This window comes from Mchenga conophoros, linkage group LG23, assembly GCF_057382185.1.
Source record: "Mchenga conophoros isolate Kocher_MC1m ecotype Shallow Benthic linkage group LG23, M_conophoros_male_GT1.1, whole genome shotgun sequence".
NCBI lineage: Eukaryota > Metazoa > Chordata > Actinopteri > Cichliformes > Cichlidae > Mchenga > Mchenga conophoros.
Genome location: NC_140547.1, coordinates 40145007 through 40160604, shown reverse-complemented (window position 1 = coordinate 40160604; position 15598 = coordinate 40145007). Strand labels below are relative to the sequence as shown.

General features: G+C 42.4%; 2 protein-coding genes across 3 annotated transcripts; one reads left to right on the top strand and one right to left on the bottom strand.

Moving 5' to 3' along the window:
* The first annotated feature begins 63 nt into the window (after positions 1 to 63).
* On the top strand, positions 64 to 2787 carry mdh1b (malate dehydrogenase 1B, NAD (soluble)). Of its 2 annotated transcripts, none has more exons than XM_085264590.1 (10): positions 64 to 214; positions 304 to 416; positions 498 to 632; positions 717 to 859; positions 1019 to 1109; positions 1184 to 1526; positions 1626 to 1767; positions 2099 to 2271; positions 2383 to 2522; positions 2643 to 2787. In XM_085264590.1, exons 1-10 carry the CDS (start codon positions 193 to 195, stop codon positions 2679 to 2681), a joined length of 1341 nt encoding a protein of 446 aa, XP_085120716.1. In that variant the 5' UTR covers positions 64 to 192; the 3' UTR covers positions 2682 to 2787. The 2 variants fall into 2 exon arrangements, with proteins under 2 accessions (XP_085120716.1, XP_085120715.1); XM_085264589.1 differs by having other exon boundaries at positions 65 to 214; positions 941 to 1109.
* Positions 2788 to 4155: 1368 nt separating this feature from the next.
* On the bottom strand, positions 4156 to 15219 carry retreg2 (reticulophagy regulator family member 2). The gene is made up of 9 exons (XM_085264588.1): positions 14894 to 15219; positions 14353 to 14456; positions 13724 to 13754; positions 13237 to 13366; positions 9623 to 9707; positions 9376 to 9513; positions 9000 to 9082; positions 8345 to 8480; positions 4156 to 7002 (listed from the first exon to the last, which is right to left on the bottom strand). The coding sequence occupies exons 1-9, from the start codon at positions 15145 to 15147 to the stop codon at positions 6236 to 6238; spliced, it is 1728 nt and encodes a 575-aa protein (XP_085120714.1). The 5' UTR covers positions 15148 to 15219; the 3' UTR covers positions 4156 to 6235.
* Positions 15220 to 15598: the final 379 nt, after the last annotated feature.

The following is a 15598-nucleotide window of genomic DNA, read 5'->3' as shown; positions in this document are numbered from 1 at the left end:
CACAAATCCCTTAGGACTTGCATCGGGAAGGTAATCCAAAGTAAAACTCAACCCGCTGTGGTGATCTCTAAGGACAAAGGAGTAACAAAAAGTGGCTTTGGTATTCTGGGGTTTGCCATACACGGACTCAAATAAGTGCAACGCCGTCCATCCGTCTCCTAGCAACAAACCTTTTTCACCTAGACGCACAGCATGGCAAAATTTGTACTCGCCGGTAGAGCTTTAATTTCATTTTAATCTAATATTTGCCAGTATTTCCGGTACATACACGTGCATTAATTTGTGCAATTTTACCTCGAACAGGAAAAACAGACTGCCCTTATTATGCCAAAGCAGAGCTTTTAGCAGACACCCTCCAGCAGTGTTTGCCAGACTTCAAGATCCATAAGATCTCCATCCTCCCAGATGAATGGAAGGTATCATATTTTCAGGCGATCGTTTTAGGCATATAAATTTAAGGACGTATTGTCACCTCAGCATGACCTCTCTCTGGGCAGGAATGGCTGGGGGCCACGTGTGAAAAAAATAACTGGAAACATGAGGGCTCCCCTTTGGTTTGGAGGGAACTAGTGGAGCAAGGGGGCAAAGGGATGCTCTTGGGGGGCTTCAATGACTTCCTAGAGCACTGCCAGGTAAGCAAAAAATAGATTTTCTCAGCTACAATAACGTAAACTTTTAAAACTGAAAATGTCATCAATTGAACAATGGTTGTGTAGGATTACTACGGCATCACGTCAGACATGACCACAAATGTGATGCTGAGTGTTGCAGCAGAGAATCTGGAGGCCAAAATGAATCTCATCAAAGAAGAGCAGCATCGCGCCAGTCTTATTCAACCACTTCATGTTTGGATAACTGGGTGGGTCTGTTGTAAAAGCTAAAGAGAAAACTCTATTTCCTCTTTTAGGAAACTTTTAAGGACTTTAGCGTGTCTTTATAGTGCTCTCAACCCAACATGCCAAGTCCTGATCCCCAGTCTGCTCTCCCCCGAGGTGTTTCCCAACGTTTCTGCAATCAGCCTCCGCCTGCTGGACCTGGAGGGAAACGAGGAGCAATTACAGAGCCTGAGGTTGGAGATCGAGGAGCTGGCAATCAGCATGCTCCACCAGGTGCACTAAGACTTACTTATTTGTTTGGTCACATCGAGAGGAAAGCAAAACCATGTCATTAAATTTATTTACAGGTGACTACTGGCACAGATCTGGAGCGAGCCTTCAGGAAGGCGGATGTCATCCTCCTTCTAGATGACGGTGGGCACGATGGAGAAAATGAGGGTGAGGAAGTAAAGAAGAAGAAGGTAAAGGTGATCTCAGAGCGCTACAAAGAATACGGGCAACTGATCGATGCAACAGCCAAGGAGACGGTGAAGGTGATCGTGTCCGGCGACTCGTTTCTCAACCTGAGGTGCTCGCTTCTTGTGGACAGTGCACGCTCCATCGACAGCCACCAGTTTATCGCTGCTGCAGCTCAACTGGAAAACGAAGCCAAGGCTGTACTTGGGAAGAAGATGAGAATGAGGCCGTCAGGTATCTCGTGTGAATTGGTTGACTCATGTTCATGTTGCATTTTAGCACCAGCCCCTGAAATAAAAGACGAATCAATTCTTATGTCTTCTCCTTCTGCAGATATTACAGATGTAATAGTGTGGGGAAATATCAGCGGTACTTTCTACATTGACCTGCAGAGGGCAAAAGTTTTCAACCATGATGGGCCAATCACAGGACCAGCTTTCTTTTCCCAGCCACTTCTAAGCATTTTTCCTGACAGGTCTGTTACCACGGAAACATAAAGACCTTAATTTGTATTTTTTCAGTGCACTTTTAATTCTCCAGACTCCTTGTGAAGTGAGTCTGGAGTCATGAAGGTGGTTATTTCCTGGTGCCCTAGATTTACCGCATTGGTAAGCTCAACCCAGCTGGGGCTTTGGCAGGGTAAACAAATATAATATGATAAAGTCTGACACTGGCCAGCCACTGGCATGATTTCAGTCTGTGCAAATATTGATTGCACAATACATCTGTCCAGAAAGCTGCCTGCTCTGATGGGAAAAAACCCCATCCTGTGTTGGCACACAAGATAATCTTCTTCTCCTTTTCAGGAAATGGTTGGAAACAGACTTTCAGCACTTGGTACGCAGGCGGCGTCTAGCTGTGACTTCAAAGACAGGCCAAGTAGCCGCCACATCAGCTGCCAATGGGATCCTCACTGTCTTGAAAGCTTGGAATGGTGCTAGTGATCCAGATGTTCTGTCTTCGGGTGTAGCTTGCCCAGGTTGAGAATTGGTTTTCAGTGTGACAGAATGATTTTTAAATGCGATTCAGAGTCTCTGATTCAGTGTGATCTAGCTTGTTTCAAAATGTGATTGTTTTGGGGTTATTTTAGGTCATTACAGTCTCCCTGATGGCATTGTCTTCTCAGTTCCATTAACCTTCACAGATGGCAAATGGTCAGTAGTGTCTGAGTTGACTGTTGAAAATGAGCTCAAGTACAGGCTTGAGCTCTCAGCAAGTGAACTGCAGCAGGTAAAGTTAAACCAATAATATTAGATGTAGCGCATTCTCGTTGCTTGAAATGTTGCTAACATTTTGACATAATTTAGGTAATTTAAGAAAAATGTATTAATACTATCTTTTCTTTCTCAGGAAAAGCAGTTTGGATCAGACAGCGGCACAACTGAATAAAGCTGTTGTTTAAAGCAAGCATGCTCATTTCCACGTCTATATTTTATATTTTTATCACGGGACTTTTCATCATTCAAATGTTTTTTTTAAATCCATGTTTACATTATCCTGGCCCTTGGTTTTTCTCTCTGAAACAAGCTGTTTTAGCTCATTTTCTTCAAATATTCTGGCAAATCAGTTAGCTAGTAAGCCCCGCCCACTTTGACCACCAAATAGGGAAATCTGTGTAAAGCTTACATCATCGTGGCACAACAGTAAGTGAATTCAGAGCAGTCTGAAACCAGACCTTTGGCTTCAAGCAACTCCTTTTACATATGCTTTGACTATGTTGTTTAATATGAATATGATTCTCCTGTAATCATAAAGCAAGCTCTTGCATATATACAGTACTGTGCAAAAGTCTTGAGCCAACCCAAATTTCTTTATAAAATATATATGTGTGTATTATTTATTTCCCCAAAGGGGCCAGAGTTTCTTCAGCACTAGTATTTTTGCACCAACAATGTGATTCCCAAAGGAATATTAGCCAAAAACATGGCATAACTTGAGGAAAATGTAAAATTTCTTTCAAATATTTGAGGAAACTCGATAAGTGAATGACAAAAGGAAGAAGTGACAGGCATAACAAATATCTACAGGCGATGAACAGTACCATAACCTTAAGAAATAGGAAAAATCAAGCAATGACCTGCAGAAATACATCTGGCTCTTCAGTCCAAAACATCTACTGTTCACTGAAGCCTCATCAGAAATGTCTCAGTGGAAGGCCGGCCTCATTAAGCCATTCTTAATAATGAGAAACAGGGGGAAAGGATGAGGTATGCCACATTACACAAGAACTGGACTGAAAATCAGTGGCAACAGGTCTGATAGAGGGATGAATCCAAATGTGGAATTATGGTAAAAATGATCAATAATATACAGTATACTTAAGGTCACAATGAGTGTTTACACTTATCTGTAAAACACAGCGGAGGTTCTGTCATGGTTTGGGCTGCATTTCGGCCAGTGGTGTTTGAAAGCTTGTTAGAAATTTTGGAATTATGAACGCAGAAAACTATCATGAGATTTTGTTCCACCATGCAATACCATCTGGAAAGTATCCGATTAGCGAAAACAGCTTCATTTTTCAGCGTGACAATGATCCCAAACTTGGATCGGCCTCCCCAGAGCCATGACGTCAACATTACTGAAGCAGGATGGGATCATCTTGGTGACAAATGGAAGTGCCTTGAATGTCCTCCATTGGAGAACTATTCCTGAAGACTAAAGAAATAACAAGAAAGCTGTCTAAGAGAGTTCAGCATGTGCAGAAGAATAAAGGTGGTCATACCAAATATTGACGTTCAAGCTTGTTATATACTGCATTTCCATTTATGTTTGCACAATACTGTAACAGACACTCTTAAAAACAGAATTTGAGGACCAGTTAATGATTAAAGGTAGTAATCCAGATACGTGTCATTGCAACATATTAAGTTTGTTTCAGTTTGTTCTTTTATTTTCACATGTGCAGTTGCAGTTTTATATCACAGTCTGATCACATTAAACCCGTCCCGCTTTGTGAAACACGTCCAGAGGTTATATTTTTAGACATAAAAGATCAAACTGAGTACTTTATGGAAAAAGGAGAAATTAGAAAATATATTCCTTTTTTTAAATTTTTACAGTTCAGTAAGTTACTTTTTTTTTTTTTAAACGTTTAAGCAGGATTTTAAACATAAATCACAGTACTACCGTACACAAACTAGTCAGTTAATATCGTTCTCTAAAGCCGACGTCACCGCTCACCGTCCATCTCCACGTACAGATGGTTGGCCTTTTAAAAGTAAGGACACATCAAAACGTTTACTCTCCTCACTGATAATGAAATATTAAACAAGCTGAATTTAATGCACTCTTTAAACCTGAAACATTCAAACTGATTTTTTTTTTTTCTTCTTCACAAATTGTGCAGTACTTTGTCAGCCGACAAGGAGAACTTGAACAGGGTGCCGTTTTTACATGCAGAATGTACACTTTTTGCATTTCTACACTATGCACAAGGAGGCGCTGACTGAAAAAGAGGAGAAGGTTAGTACAAATGCAGTGCACTACGACAAGTTGGGGGAAACAGACACATTTTGCGCAATGGTATGTTCACTTTGTACAACCCAACCCTGAGACTTGGATGCTGAGTGGTTCACAAGAGCAAAATCGGCTTTTCCATACAGTCGAACAAGGTGCTAAATTTCTTGTTGATGATCTTTTTTTTTTTTTTTTTTCCCCATCTTGTTTTTGAATACAGATCCCAAACATTGGCCCAGGTACATGACGCAGAATGACAGTATTATTCCCTACAAGAACAGAAAAAAATTCTGCTCTAGTAAAACTGAAAAATCAACCTCAAATATTGATGTTAAATACATGCGTGATGCATGGCATGCATGAACTTGTCATGGCACAAAGGAGGTTATTTGGTAAATATACAGATCCCAGTAATCACTGTACAAACAGTACACGGGCATATCTAACAGGTCTGTAGATAAATAACAAATTCAATTACACGTGGATGTATGAAATTAAATCCTACTTACAAATGTAAATAAAAATGAGGCATTGATCACACAGAGGAAACTTGGGAACACTTCTCTTATCGTGTCACGTTAAAGAACTCGCATGTGGGTAAAGATCTACTAGCTGTCAACATCCAATGAAGTCAGAGAATCCGTTTTCAGGCAACGAGTGAAAAAACCAGCAACGACTGAATGGGAATTTCTAACTTTGAACCCTAAAGGTGTGGACGCGGATTGGTGTCGTTTTACTCGTCTAACTGTGGGAATGTGCAACTACGATTCAAACCTGGTGTTGTCGTTAAAACATTTACATACAATCTTTATATGGATAACCAAAGGGATAAAATAGACTCTTAAATTCCCCCTCTGCTTTAGTTATAAAGTTTCATCGACTGACCATTAAATTAAATAATTTATAGCATATATTAACAGTTAATCCAACATTCCAACTCTTCCTAACGCCACCTATATAGATAGACATCTGCCTCTGAATGAAAAAACAAGGTGGATGCTTTTAGCCGTGGTACAAAATAAAGGCATCACTGTTGTACTAAAGAGACTGAAATCAAACGGGTTCTTAAAAGAAAAAAAAAAAAGTTTCTAAACTTTTAATTAAAGCCACAAACCTGCTTTTCATTGAATACACTCCTGTCAGGGGAGCACTCAGCATAACACAAAACCTCTTTACTATAAATGCAATATGAAATGGTGCATTTAATTGTAAAGTAAAGCTGTGTAATTATGAACGCTGCCCGATAGAAACTAATGATGGTCCTGGTGTAGACACGACTCCCAAGACTTTAACAGACTCTTCTGACGTGAGGCTATAAAAGCAGAACGCACCGAGTATCTCAACCATCTGCCACACAATCACTGACCAACACCCTTTAACTCCAAACTCATTGATAAATGGGTTTTGTATAGCTGTATGCATGAATATAATGTTGTTTTAACATACAAATAAAAGCAAAACATTGGGGGAGGGGCGCAGCAGGGCAGCTATGACTGTGGTTGATGCTGAGGGGATGGAGGTGTGTCTGGAGTTTCTCCCGCCACCTGTCCTTCAGGGCTGATGTCCAACTCCTCATCCAGTTCACTTTGGTCCAAAAGCTCAAAGTCCTCTTCCTCGGTCGGAACTAGTGTGTCGTCGGGGAACTCCTCGCCGGTGCCACTTTCCGTTGTGATCGCCTCATCTGGTTCCTCGTCAGGACCGAGCTCCTCTGCCGTGGTAACTGTAGTGTTAGCAGTGGTGTCGGCAGGTGTCTCCAGAGCGCCCGGTGGGGTTTCGCTGGGAAGAAACTCAGCCAGAGAGGGCTCCTCGCTGGCCTCGCTGGAACGCAGCAGGGCTGACAGAGTGTTCTGCACGACAGTGGAGATGGCAGTGCTCACTATCTCCTCGCTCAGGGCCTCCAAGGAACGTTGTGCACCCTGGGTGACTGCAGGCTCTGTCTTCTCTCCTCCCCCATCCACGCCCGCCACAGGCACCGCGCCCTCTTCGCCCCCAGGTGGTCGACCGTGTCCGTTGAAATGTGTGTTCACAAAATGGAGGGGGGATGCTAGGTGCTGGATAAGGAGGCTGGCGGGGCTCAATGGTTCCCCTTCGGACTGAGTGTCAGCCTGGGCTCCCTCTGCCTGGCCTGAACCTCGCAGAGGAAAGTGAAGCAGACTTTGCTCAATGGAGGGGAACTCCTCCACTGAGGGGAACTCAGGGAGATCCCGCAGGTACGACTCCTCTGGGTCACTTTGTAAACTCTGCTGGTCCAAATCTGCAGTAGGCAAGAGACAGTATAAAACCATAAATAAATGCAAGTTGTGCACATTTAATTTTCACAGTGATATCTTAACGATGAGAGGATGAGGTGACATTGCCCTTATGATAACAATCTGATGCACAGAAGCACGACAATCCAAAAGGAACACTCGCCCACATACTGTCATACTTTCTTTGAAAAGAGCAAAGGAAAGACACTCGGTCTGGCCAAGAGAGAGTTTTGTTGTTTTATTTCGCTAATTCTGTTGGTCTGCATCTCTAAAAATTTGATACTGGTGAATGACATTGCACAGAGCAGCACACACACCTCTGCACACACTCACTATCCAAATTTATTTCTTATATAGACCTCTTCAACTGCTTGTTGACCTAATTATCTAATCAGCCTGTCCAACAGTATCAACTCAATGAATTTAAGCGTACAGACATGACCAAGACAACCTCCTAGAGTTCAAACTGAGCAGAATGGGGAAAGAAGGTGATTTAAGTGACTTTGAACATGGCTGTTGGTGCCAGACGGGCTGGTCTATTTCAGAAACGGTTGATTTACTGGGATTTTCCCAAACAATCAGAGAGTGGGCTGAAAATGAAAAAAAAAAAAATCCAGTGAGCGGCAGTTCTGAGTGAAAAAAGAAACTTGAGGACAGATTCCTTTGAGCTGATAAGGAGGCAACAGTAACTCAAATGACCTCTCGTTACAACTAAGATATGCAGAAGTGCATCTCTGAAAGCAAACATGTTTAGCCTTGAAGCAGATGGGATACAGCAGCAGAAGACCTCGTCAGGTGCCTCGGCAGGTTGACTGATATAGAAGATTAGAAAAATGTTCCCTAGTCAAATGAGTTTTGATTTCTAGTGCCACAAATAGAATGGTGGGGTCATAGTTCATGTGAAAGCATAGATCCCACATGCCTTTTATCAGTGGTTCAGGTCAAAGATGGTGGTGTAACGATAATATTTTATTAGCACGCTTTGTGCCCCTTAGTATCAACTGATCATCATTTAAACACCACATCCACATGTGAGTACTGTTGCTGACAATGTCCATCGCTGTGTGACGACACTGTACCCGTCTTCTGATGGCCATTTCCAGCACGATAACTCGCCATGCCACAAAGTTGAAATCATATCAGACTCAGTTCTTGAACATGACAGTTCACTGAACTCAAACGGCCTCCACAGTCACCGGATATCAAACCAACAGAGCACCTTTGGGATGCAGGGGAACGGGAGATTCAGATCATGGATGTAGCAGCTGTGTCGTGCTGTCAACTTGGATCATAAAAAAATATATATATAGCTTTAATCAAAGTTCAACATTGACACATGACAACTACCTTCAGAGACGTCGGTGAGTTGAGGAGTGGTGGCTCTGGACACCGAGAAGCCTCCACTCTCCAAGATGGATGCCTCTTCATCTGACAGCTCAGAGTCTGTGATGGCCATAGCCAGAGCCGTAGTTTTCACATCCACCTGACCAAAGAAAACAAAATAAATAAAATAATGACGCATTATTTTCCACATTTCAAAACCTGAAAAAGATAAGTATAACCAGACTCCTCTGGTTACTCCACATGCAACAAGTTTGAATTTATTACAAGGACTATAACCTTCATAGCTCGTAGAAGTAATCCAGATTATACTAGTTTGTTTATTTTATTACGTTTGCACCATGCCCTGCAAGTGTTCATTCACAGTATAGCGACTGAATACCTGACATGACACTGTCAGTTACTGAACTGAACCGTGTACTTTCTGCTGTTGCGCAAATGGAATGCAGTTGTACTGGAAAGATAATCCTTCAGGTCATTTGGCACAGCGCAGAGCTCCATTCCCATCAACACGTCACCACATTCATAAAGGTCGGTGCTGACTTCAGCACACTGTGCTGCTGCTGCAGCTTCCTCTGCTAGTCTTACACTTTAAAGCGGCACCCTTGCATATACGTACTCTCTGTGCATTGTGGGTTGTGTTGCAGGTGTGGGTCCTTACCGTTGGAGCAAAGCAGGACAGCTCCTCCTCGCTCTCGCTCTCCGTTTCAGCTCTGGGCTCGTCCCCCTCCTCTACCTTTATCTCTGTTTAAAACCCCCCACACACAAACACGTGTTTTCAACATGCCATAAAGGACACCACAACAACAACAACAACAACAAACCACTAAAGGAAGTGATTCAAAGACAGCGGTATGAGAATCAAGTAACCAAGGGAAACTGCGGCTTTACAATGGCTCCTTTTGTTTGTGTGTGCAGAGCCCCTGATGTTGGGTATCGCTGAGAGGACAAAGAAAGGTGAGCTACATCGATTCTTGCGCAACAACGCCGACTTCACTTGAAAGCACGTTGCGGCTGAAAGTGGCTCTCTCACTCACTCCTCTTGTCGTGTTTGCGGTGCTCCGTGTCTCCCTTCATGCTGTAGTCCAGTTTCATTAGGATCGGTTCCAGACCGGTGTACATCCTCTGGATCAGCTCATGGTACACCACCAGCGGCCACAACAGAACGCTCAGCGCTGAAAAGCAGCGTGGAGAATGAACATGGGTTTTTTTGTTGTTGTCGTTTTAATTACTGCACTGACTCCTATTATTACTCACTGCCAGACACCCTCTGTTATGGCTCACCTATAATATAGGAGATCATGATTCCTGGTACGTAATGTCCAACCACAGCCAGAACAAAACAGCCACTGCACATCATCACACAGAACTGGAAAAAAGAGAAAGCGAGAGATAGAATCAGAATCAGAAACTATTGTCATTGTCATGAGAACAACGAAATTAAGAATGGTCCCCGATCATTGCATCATCCCTAGCAATATCAAAATATAAATAAAACAATAAAATTCAATAAATAAAATAGATAGAATACTTAAAATACTAATAAGATAACAGTAAAACATTCACATACACTCCCACACACATGCTTCAAACCGTGCATAGATTAACACAAGAGTGGCGTGATGGACATTTTTTTGTAGTATTCAGATGTGTTATTGCAGTTGGATAACAGCTGTGTTTGAGTCTATTAGTCCTTGCTCTGATTGCCCTGTACCGTCTGCCTGAGGGCAACAGTTCGAACAGGGAGTGGCCAGGATGTGAGGTGTCTTTTATGATGTTTTGGGCCTTTTTAAAACAGTGGGCGTTGTGTAGAACTTCCAGTGTGGGGAGAGGGCAGCCAGTGATCTTTTGGGCGGTGTTAATGATCCCTTGGAGTGCTTTCCTCTGAGCCCCTGTGCAGCTAGTGTACCAGATGCATATGCAGTAAGTTAGAACACTCTCAATGGTGGCTCTGTAGAAGGACACCAGCAGTCTCTGTGTGATGTTATTCCTCCTGAGAATTCTCAGGAAGTACAGTCTCTGTTGGGCCTTTTTCAGCAGCTCGGAGGTGTTCACACTCCAGGAAAGGTTCTCCTCTATATTGACTCCCAGGAAGCGGAAGCTTGCCACCCTTTCTACACAGTCCCCATTTATGAATAGTGGTTGGATCTCTGCCTTTTTCCTTCTGAAGTCTATTATGAGTTCTTTGGTTTTTGAAGTGTTGAGGAGGAGGTTATTGGCCTTACACCATGACGTCAGCTGCTCCACCTCGTCTCTGTACGTAGACTCGTCTCCCTTGGAAATGAGCCCCACCACTGTGGTGTCATCTGCAAATTTCACAAAGATGTTGCTGTGGTGGCGAGGAGTGCAGTCGTGTGTGTAGAGAGAGTAGAGCAGTGGACTGAGCACAAAGCCCTGGGGTGAGCCAGTGCTGAGACTCAGGGCTGAGGATGTGTGATGGCCAACTCTGACTCTCTGTCTACGGCCCGAGAGGAAGCTATTGATCCACATGCAGGTGCTGTATGGAAGCCCCAGGTCTTGTAGCTTGGCCACCAGATATCTTCAGTGTGTGCTGTATTTATGTCATAGAGAACACTTTACTATAGCCGTTTCTAAAAGTGGGATAGTTTATATCACTAGCATTACCAATCGGTTAGTGTGATGCTAGTTGACTTTTCCCCCAAAACACCGCTGAAAGGAATAACAGCACTACTCATGAGTTTTATTTTTTTAAACCCATGATTAAAAGGTCCTGCATCCGACATGTACTTATGGAAATGCATCCAAACACTAGTAAAGCTGTGCAAAGGAATCAGGTGATTATTACAGTGCAGCTCAAAAACACTGGCTGTGTGTGTCACTTCACTCGCCTCACACAACGCCCACAATCCTATTTACAATTCAGTCTTTATGATGGATATTAAGTTGTAACGACTGAAGATAATTCACTGTAATTAATGAGGTTATCGACTTTGTGCCACGTGTGCAAATACCTACAACTCAAAACTAAAGAGAAAGACTTCTGCAAACAGCTGGAAGCAACAGACTAACTTCACCACAGGGTAACGGTCTCATTTTCATTAGACACATCTCTCTGTTATCTGAGCTCTGTTATCAAAACATGTAAAGTTCTGGGTGAAATGTGGCCAAAGCCTAATATTGGAGATGTCATGTTCACTGCAGGGGGGAAAAAAAATCTGTTTACCACAAAGGACTGATTCTACGAGACAGGTTTGGGCAGAGTAGAATGATGAGAAAGAAACTGGAAGCTTTTTCAGTTATTTCTCCAAAAGGATCCAGTTTTTCAGTTAGTTGAGCAACTCGCTCAAGAAGGGAGAACAATCACAGTCTAATCTCGTGCGTGTCTATTAACTGACACAATGGCATTCTTTAAGAATTGTGCCGTGTTGAAAGTAATGTGTAAATGTGACTAGATTTACCTTGGAAGTCCGCCATTGTGAGTTTTCCAAAAAGTAACCAAGGTGCACTTTCAGACATATTCTAATTCTGTCATATGATCGAAAACACTTTAAAAGGACATTTAAGGAGTTGTTTAATGTGTTGTTAAGCCTACATTACTTGTTTGAGATTCCCAAAGTCCAATGTCCAAGTCATGTGTTCGTTTTTTTTCTTGCTGTAGTCTTGCACTACAATCAGACTCATTTAGCGAGAGGAAAACGGTGAAGAGGAGGAGTGGAGATGTGGACGTTACTTTTATTTTTAATGTACAAAAGCACAAGAACATGATAGTGAAGTGGGAACTGTCTCCAGGACAGAAACAATTGCATTATGCTGCTAATGCAACATTGTCTCTTTGCAAGACCTGCACATACAGCATGTTAACACAAAGCTAGCCAAGAACCCAGAGGGACGTTATAGCTGAGTATATGCAGACCTCAGCCCAGCAGCTAAAACCTGAACTTCATCAGGTAACAAAGGCAGCAGTCAGGCTTGCATCTGGACACATTTCTACAGCGGAATCATTGTGGCAGTTGCTTAAAAGTCTCTTTGGGCTGGTTTTCAACTTTTCTTTGTGTTGTTGGCTTTGTGTTTACACATAAAAACTAAAATATAAAGATTGTGTGTGTTTCCTTATTCGGACAGGGATCTGGGCTGATGTGATGAACTGTATCCTCACCTTTACATTGTAAGTTGCTGATTATGAGTGTGTGTTTAGGGGCGTTTTATGGAGTAACAAGAAAGTTAAAATAATGAGTAGTGTAATGAATTACTTTCTTTGAGGAATAATTAAGTAATATGCTGCATTACTAAAAGTAATAAGCAATTCCTAATACATTACTTTTGTTGTGTAACAACCCCAGCACTTCTCATGACTACGCTAAATTTGCCTCTCCTTATTGACAGTCTTAGCTTAGTTCATCTTAAACCTGAATATGAATCTCAATCCTTCAAGTAATGAGGCCAGCATATATACAAGTAGTCCCATTGAGCTTCAGACTCCACTAATCACTCAGATACTGAGCGGATATCCCTGACAAGGTCATCTCAGGGATACAGCTCTCAGAGGGCCCCACGCACCTATTGTTCAGAGATTTTTTCAGTTCAGGGTTTTCAGTCAGAAAGTTGGCTTGAAGGGTGGGTGGCTCTAAAGTAAGTAAAGTTTCAGTGCACAAACTGAGAGGAACTAAGAACTAAGTCCCACTATAATACATTATACAAGTACTATTCTGAACTTTGTAAATAATCATGCAAAGCTCGTCTGTTAAAGTCTGAGAATAAAAATACAGAGCTGGAAAGATGGCTAGAAGAATTGGCTTTTTTCTTAAAAAGAAAGAAAGAAAGAAAAAAAAAACACAACCTGACAACAATCGCATAAACATTTATACTTGGACTATTAGAGATTCACCCCAATAACATGTGTGCATATGCGTTTCCATGGTCACACCAAAGCACCGTACCTTGCCATGGTTCTGTCGTTTGTACTGCAGCATCTCCTGCAGATACATGCAACAGGTCAGATAACTCTCAGCCAGGTGGTGGCTGAGCTCGGGGATGCTGAGCAGACGCTGCTCCGCGCTCATTGTCTCACTATGATCAAACAAGAACACACACGCACACACGGGAAGAAAAAAAAATTCAACACCTGTGACGGACACAGATCTGTATTTGAAGCAGTTCAGGCTGTACTTATGTTAGCAAAGGTGCAGGTTAGGATTTCATGTTTGCGTAATGATGATGGAGGGAGACAGATGCACACAAGTGAACACAAACACAACACACTAAATGAGGCAGGGAGCCTGAAATTAATTATAATCACAGAGTGTTGTGTGACAAACGGGTCATAACATCCTACATGGACAGACTTTAATGGATGACTTTTACACTACATTAACACAGGAAAAATCACTGCTTAAGAAAACAAAATCAACTTATTACACTACAAACCTTTGTGCAGGATGAGCGTCTACATGTTGAACTGTAGAAGAGACACAAAAAACAAACAAAAAACAACCCACAATTAGCAAAGAATCTGTCGAAACATCTTTTTTTTCTCCTGCAACCCCAGTTCCACAAAAAGTTGGGCCACTGTGTAAAATATAAACCGAATGCAGCGAGTTGCAAAAAGTTCCTCCAGCTGTTTCTTTTTAAGGACCGCTTCCTTTTAAAGCCTTTTCCTTCCCCTGTCCCAACAGTTGTGAGACGCGTCGCTGCCATCAAACTCAAAAGGAGCTCATATTTTTCCTAAACATGTTTCTACATTCTATTGTGAATAAAATTGGGCAGATTTGCAAATCACTGCATGCAGGTTTGGTTTGCACTTTCAAACAGCATCACAACTTTTTCAGATTTTAATGATTCTCACATTGAATATTAACAGAATTTTTTCAGCCTTGTAACATATTTTGTGGATGTTTGACTACTCAGTTAAAATAATACCAGAAATCACACGATGTGTGTGAGTGGAGGAACAACTTCAACTTGAATAGAATTTTAGCTTTGTCAGCAATACCTGACAGACAACATTACGCGAACTATTAGAGGAAGGCATCATTGTGATTACTTTGAGACCTTACCAGTAATGATGGGTAACTTGGGCTTCCATCTCTCCAGCAGCATGAGCCCCAGCAGGGACACGCTTATCAGAAACAGAGGCCGCAGGGAGGTGGAGGACAAGATCCTGCAGAAACACAAACACACTCATGTATATAAATTCAAATACGGGGAATCTATTAAAGCCCTATTGCTGTGGTTGAATATGAGCCAAGGGAAAGTAATCAGACAGCAAACTGACAGCTGGTCAACCAGGCCTGAGCCACTCATCTTTACGTCTTCTCTTGAATTGCGGTATTAACAGGTGTGACACCTCAAAATAACCTTTATCTATATAATATAATTCCTTATAGTTAGCAGGGAACATATGCCGTGCCGAAAAGGAAGTTTAAACTGGCTTGCAACCTTCGTTAGCATTAGGCTAAAGACGTGGGATTAGCTAACTTATCTTGACATTCACTCGTAATACCCTCGCTGACGTTAGCCAGATAGCTAACAATGCACTCCAAAGCAGCCTTATCAGTGTGAGAGACAAGCGTGATTAAACGCAGACTCGACGTTTACCAGAATAATGTGTTCAGTGTCAGGGCGACAAAGATGCTGTACAGCGGCCTCTCCCAGACCAGCAGCCTCTGCACCCACAGCAGCAGGAGTTCATACTGCGATAGCCAACCCTGAAGACGCTCCCGCAGGCGAACGAGCTCCGGGTTTCCGTCCCCGCACGCCTGCTCCGACGTCCCCGCAGGGAACAGGGCCTCCAGGCCGACCGAAGAGGAGGTAACCGAGGGGCGTCTTCTGGCCTCCTCTCCGCTCGCCATGTTTCCCCCACTTTGTTATGTTGTTTTGGAGATCACGGGGTATATGGAAAGATGAGGGTCAAGCAGGGCAGAGTGAAAACGATAAAGCTTCCGGTTAAAACTTTCAAAATAAAGTGGGTTGATAAAGAGCAGCGAGTACAGTCGCGTCTTTCTGTCAAGTTTATGTTAAAAGAAAAATTGACCTTGCTTCCGAGAAGACCGCCATAAGATATTCTAATAATAATAAAATGACTAAAATAAAGGTGATACTGAAACGTGCCGTGAAACTCTGATAGCTAAATTTAACTAAACGGAATAGAAAAATGCAAAACTGCAAAAATAAATAAAAAAAATACATAAATAAACGCCAACTTATACCTGAAGTTATACAGATGCATTTCCATTTCCTATAACAATTGCACAAACACTTGATTATGTTTTGTGTATGTGTGTGTGTGTGGGTGCAGACTGT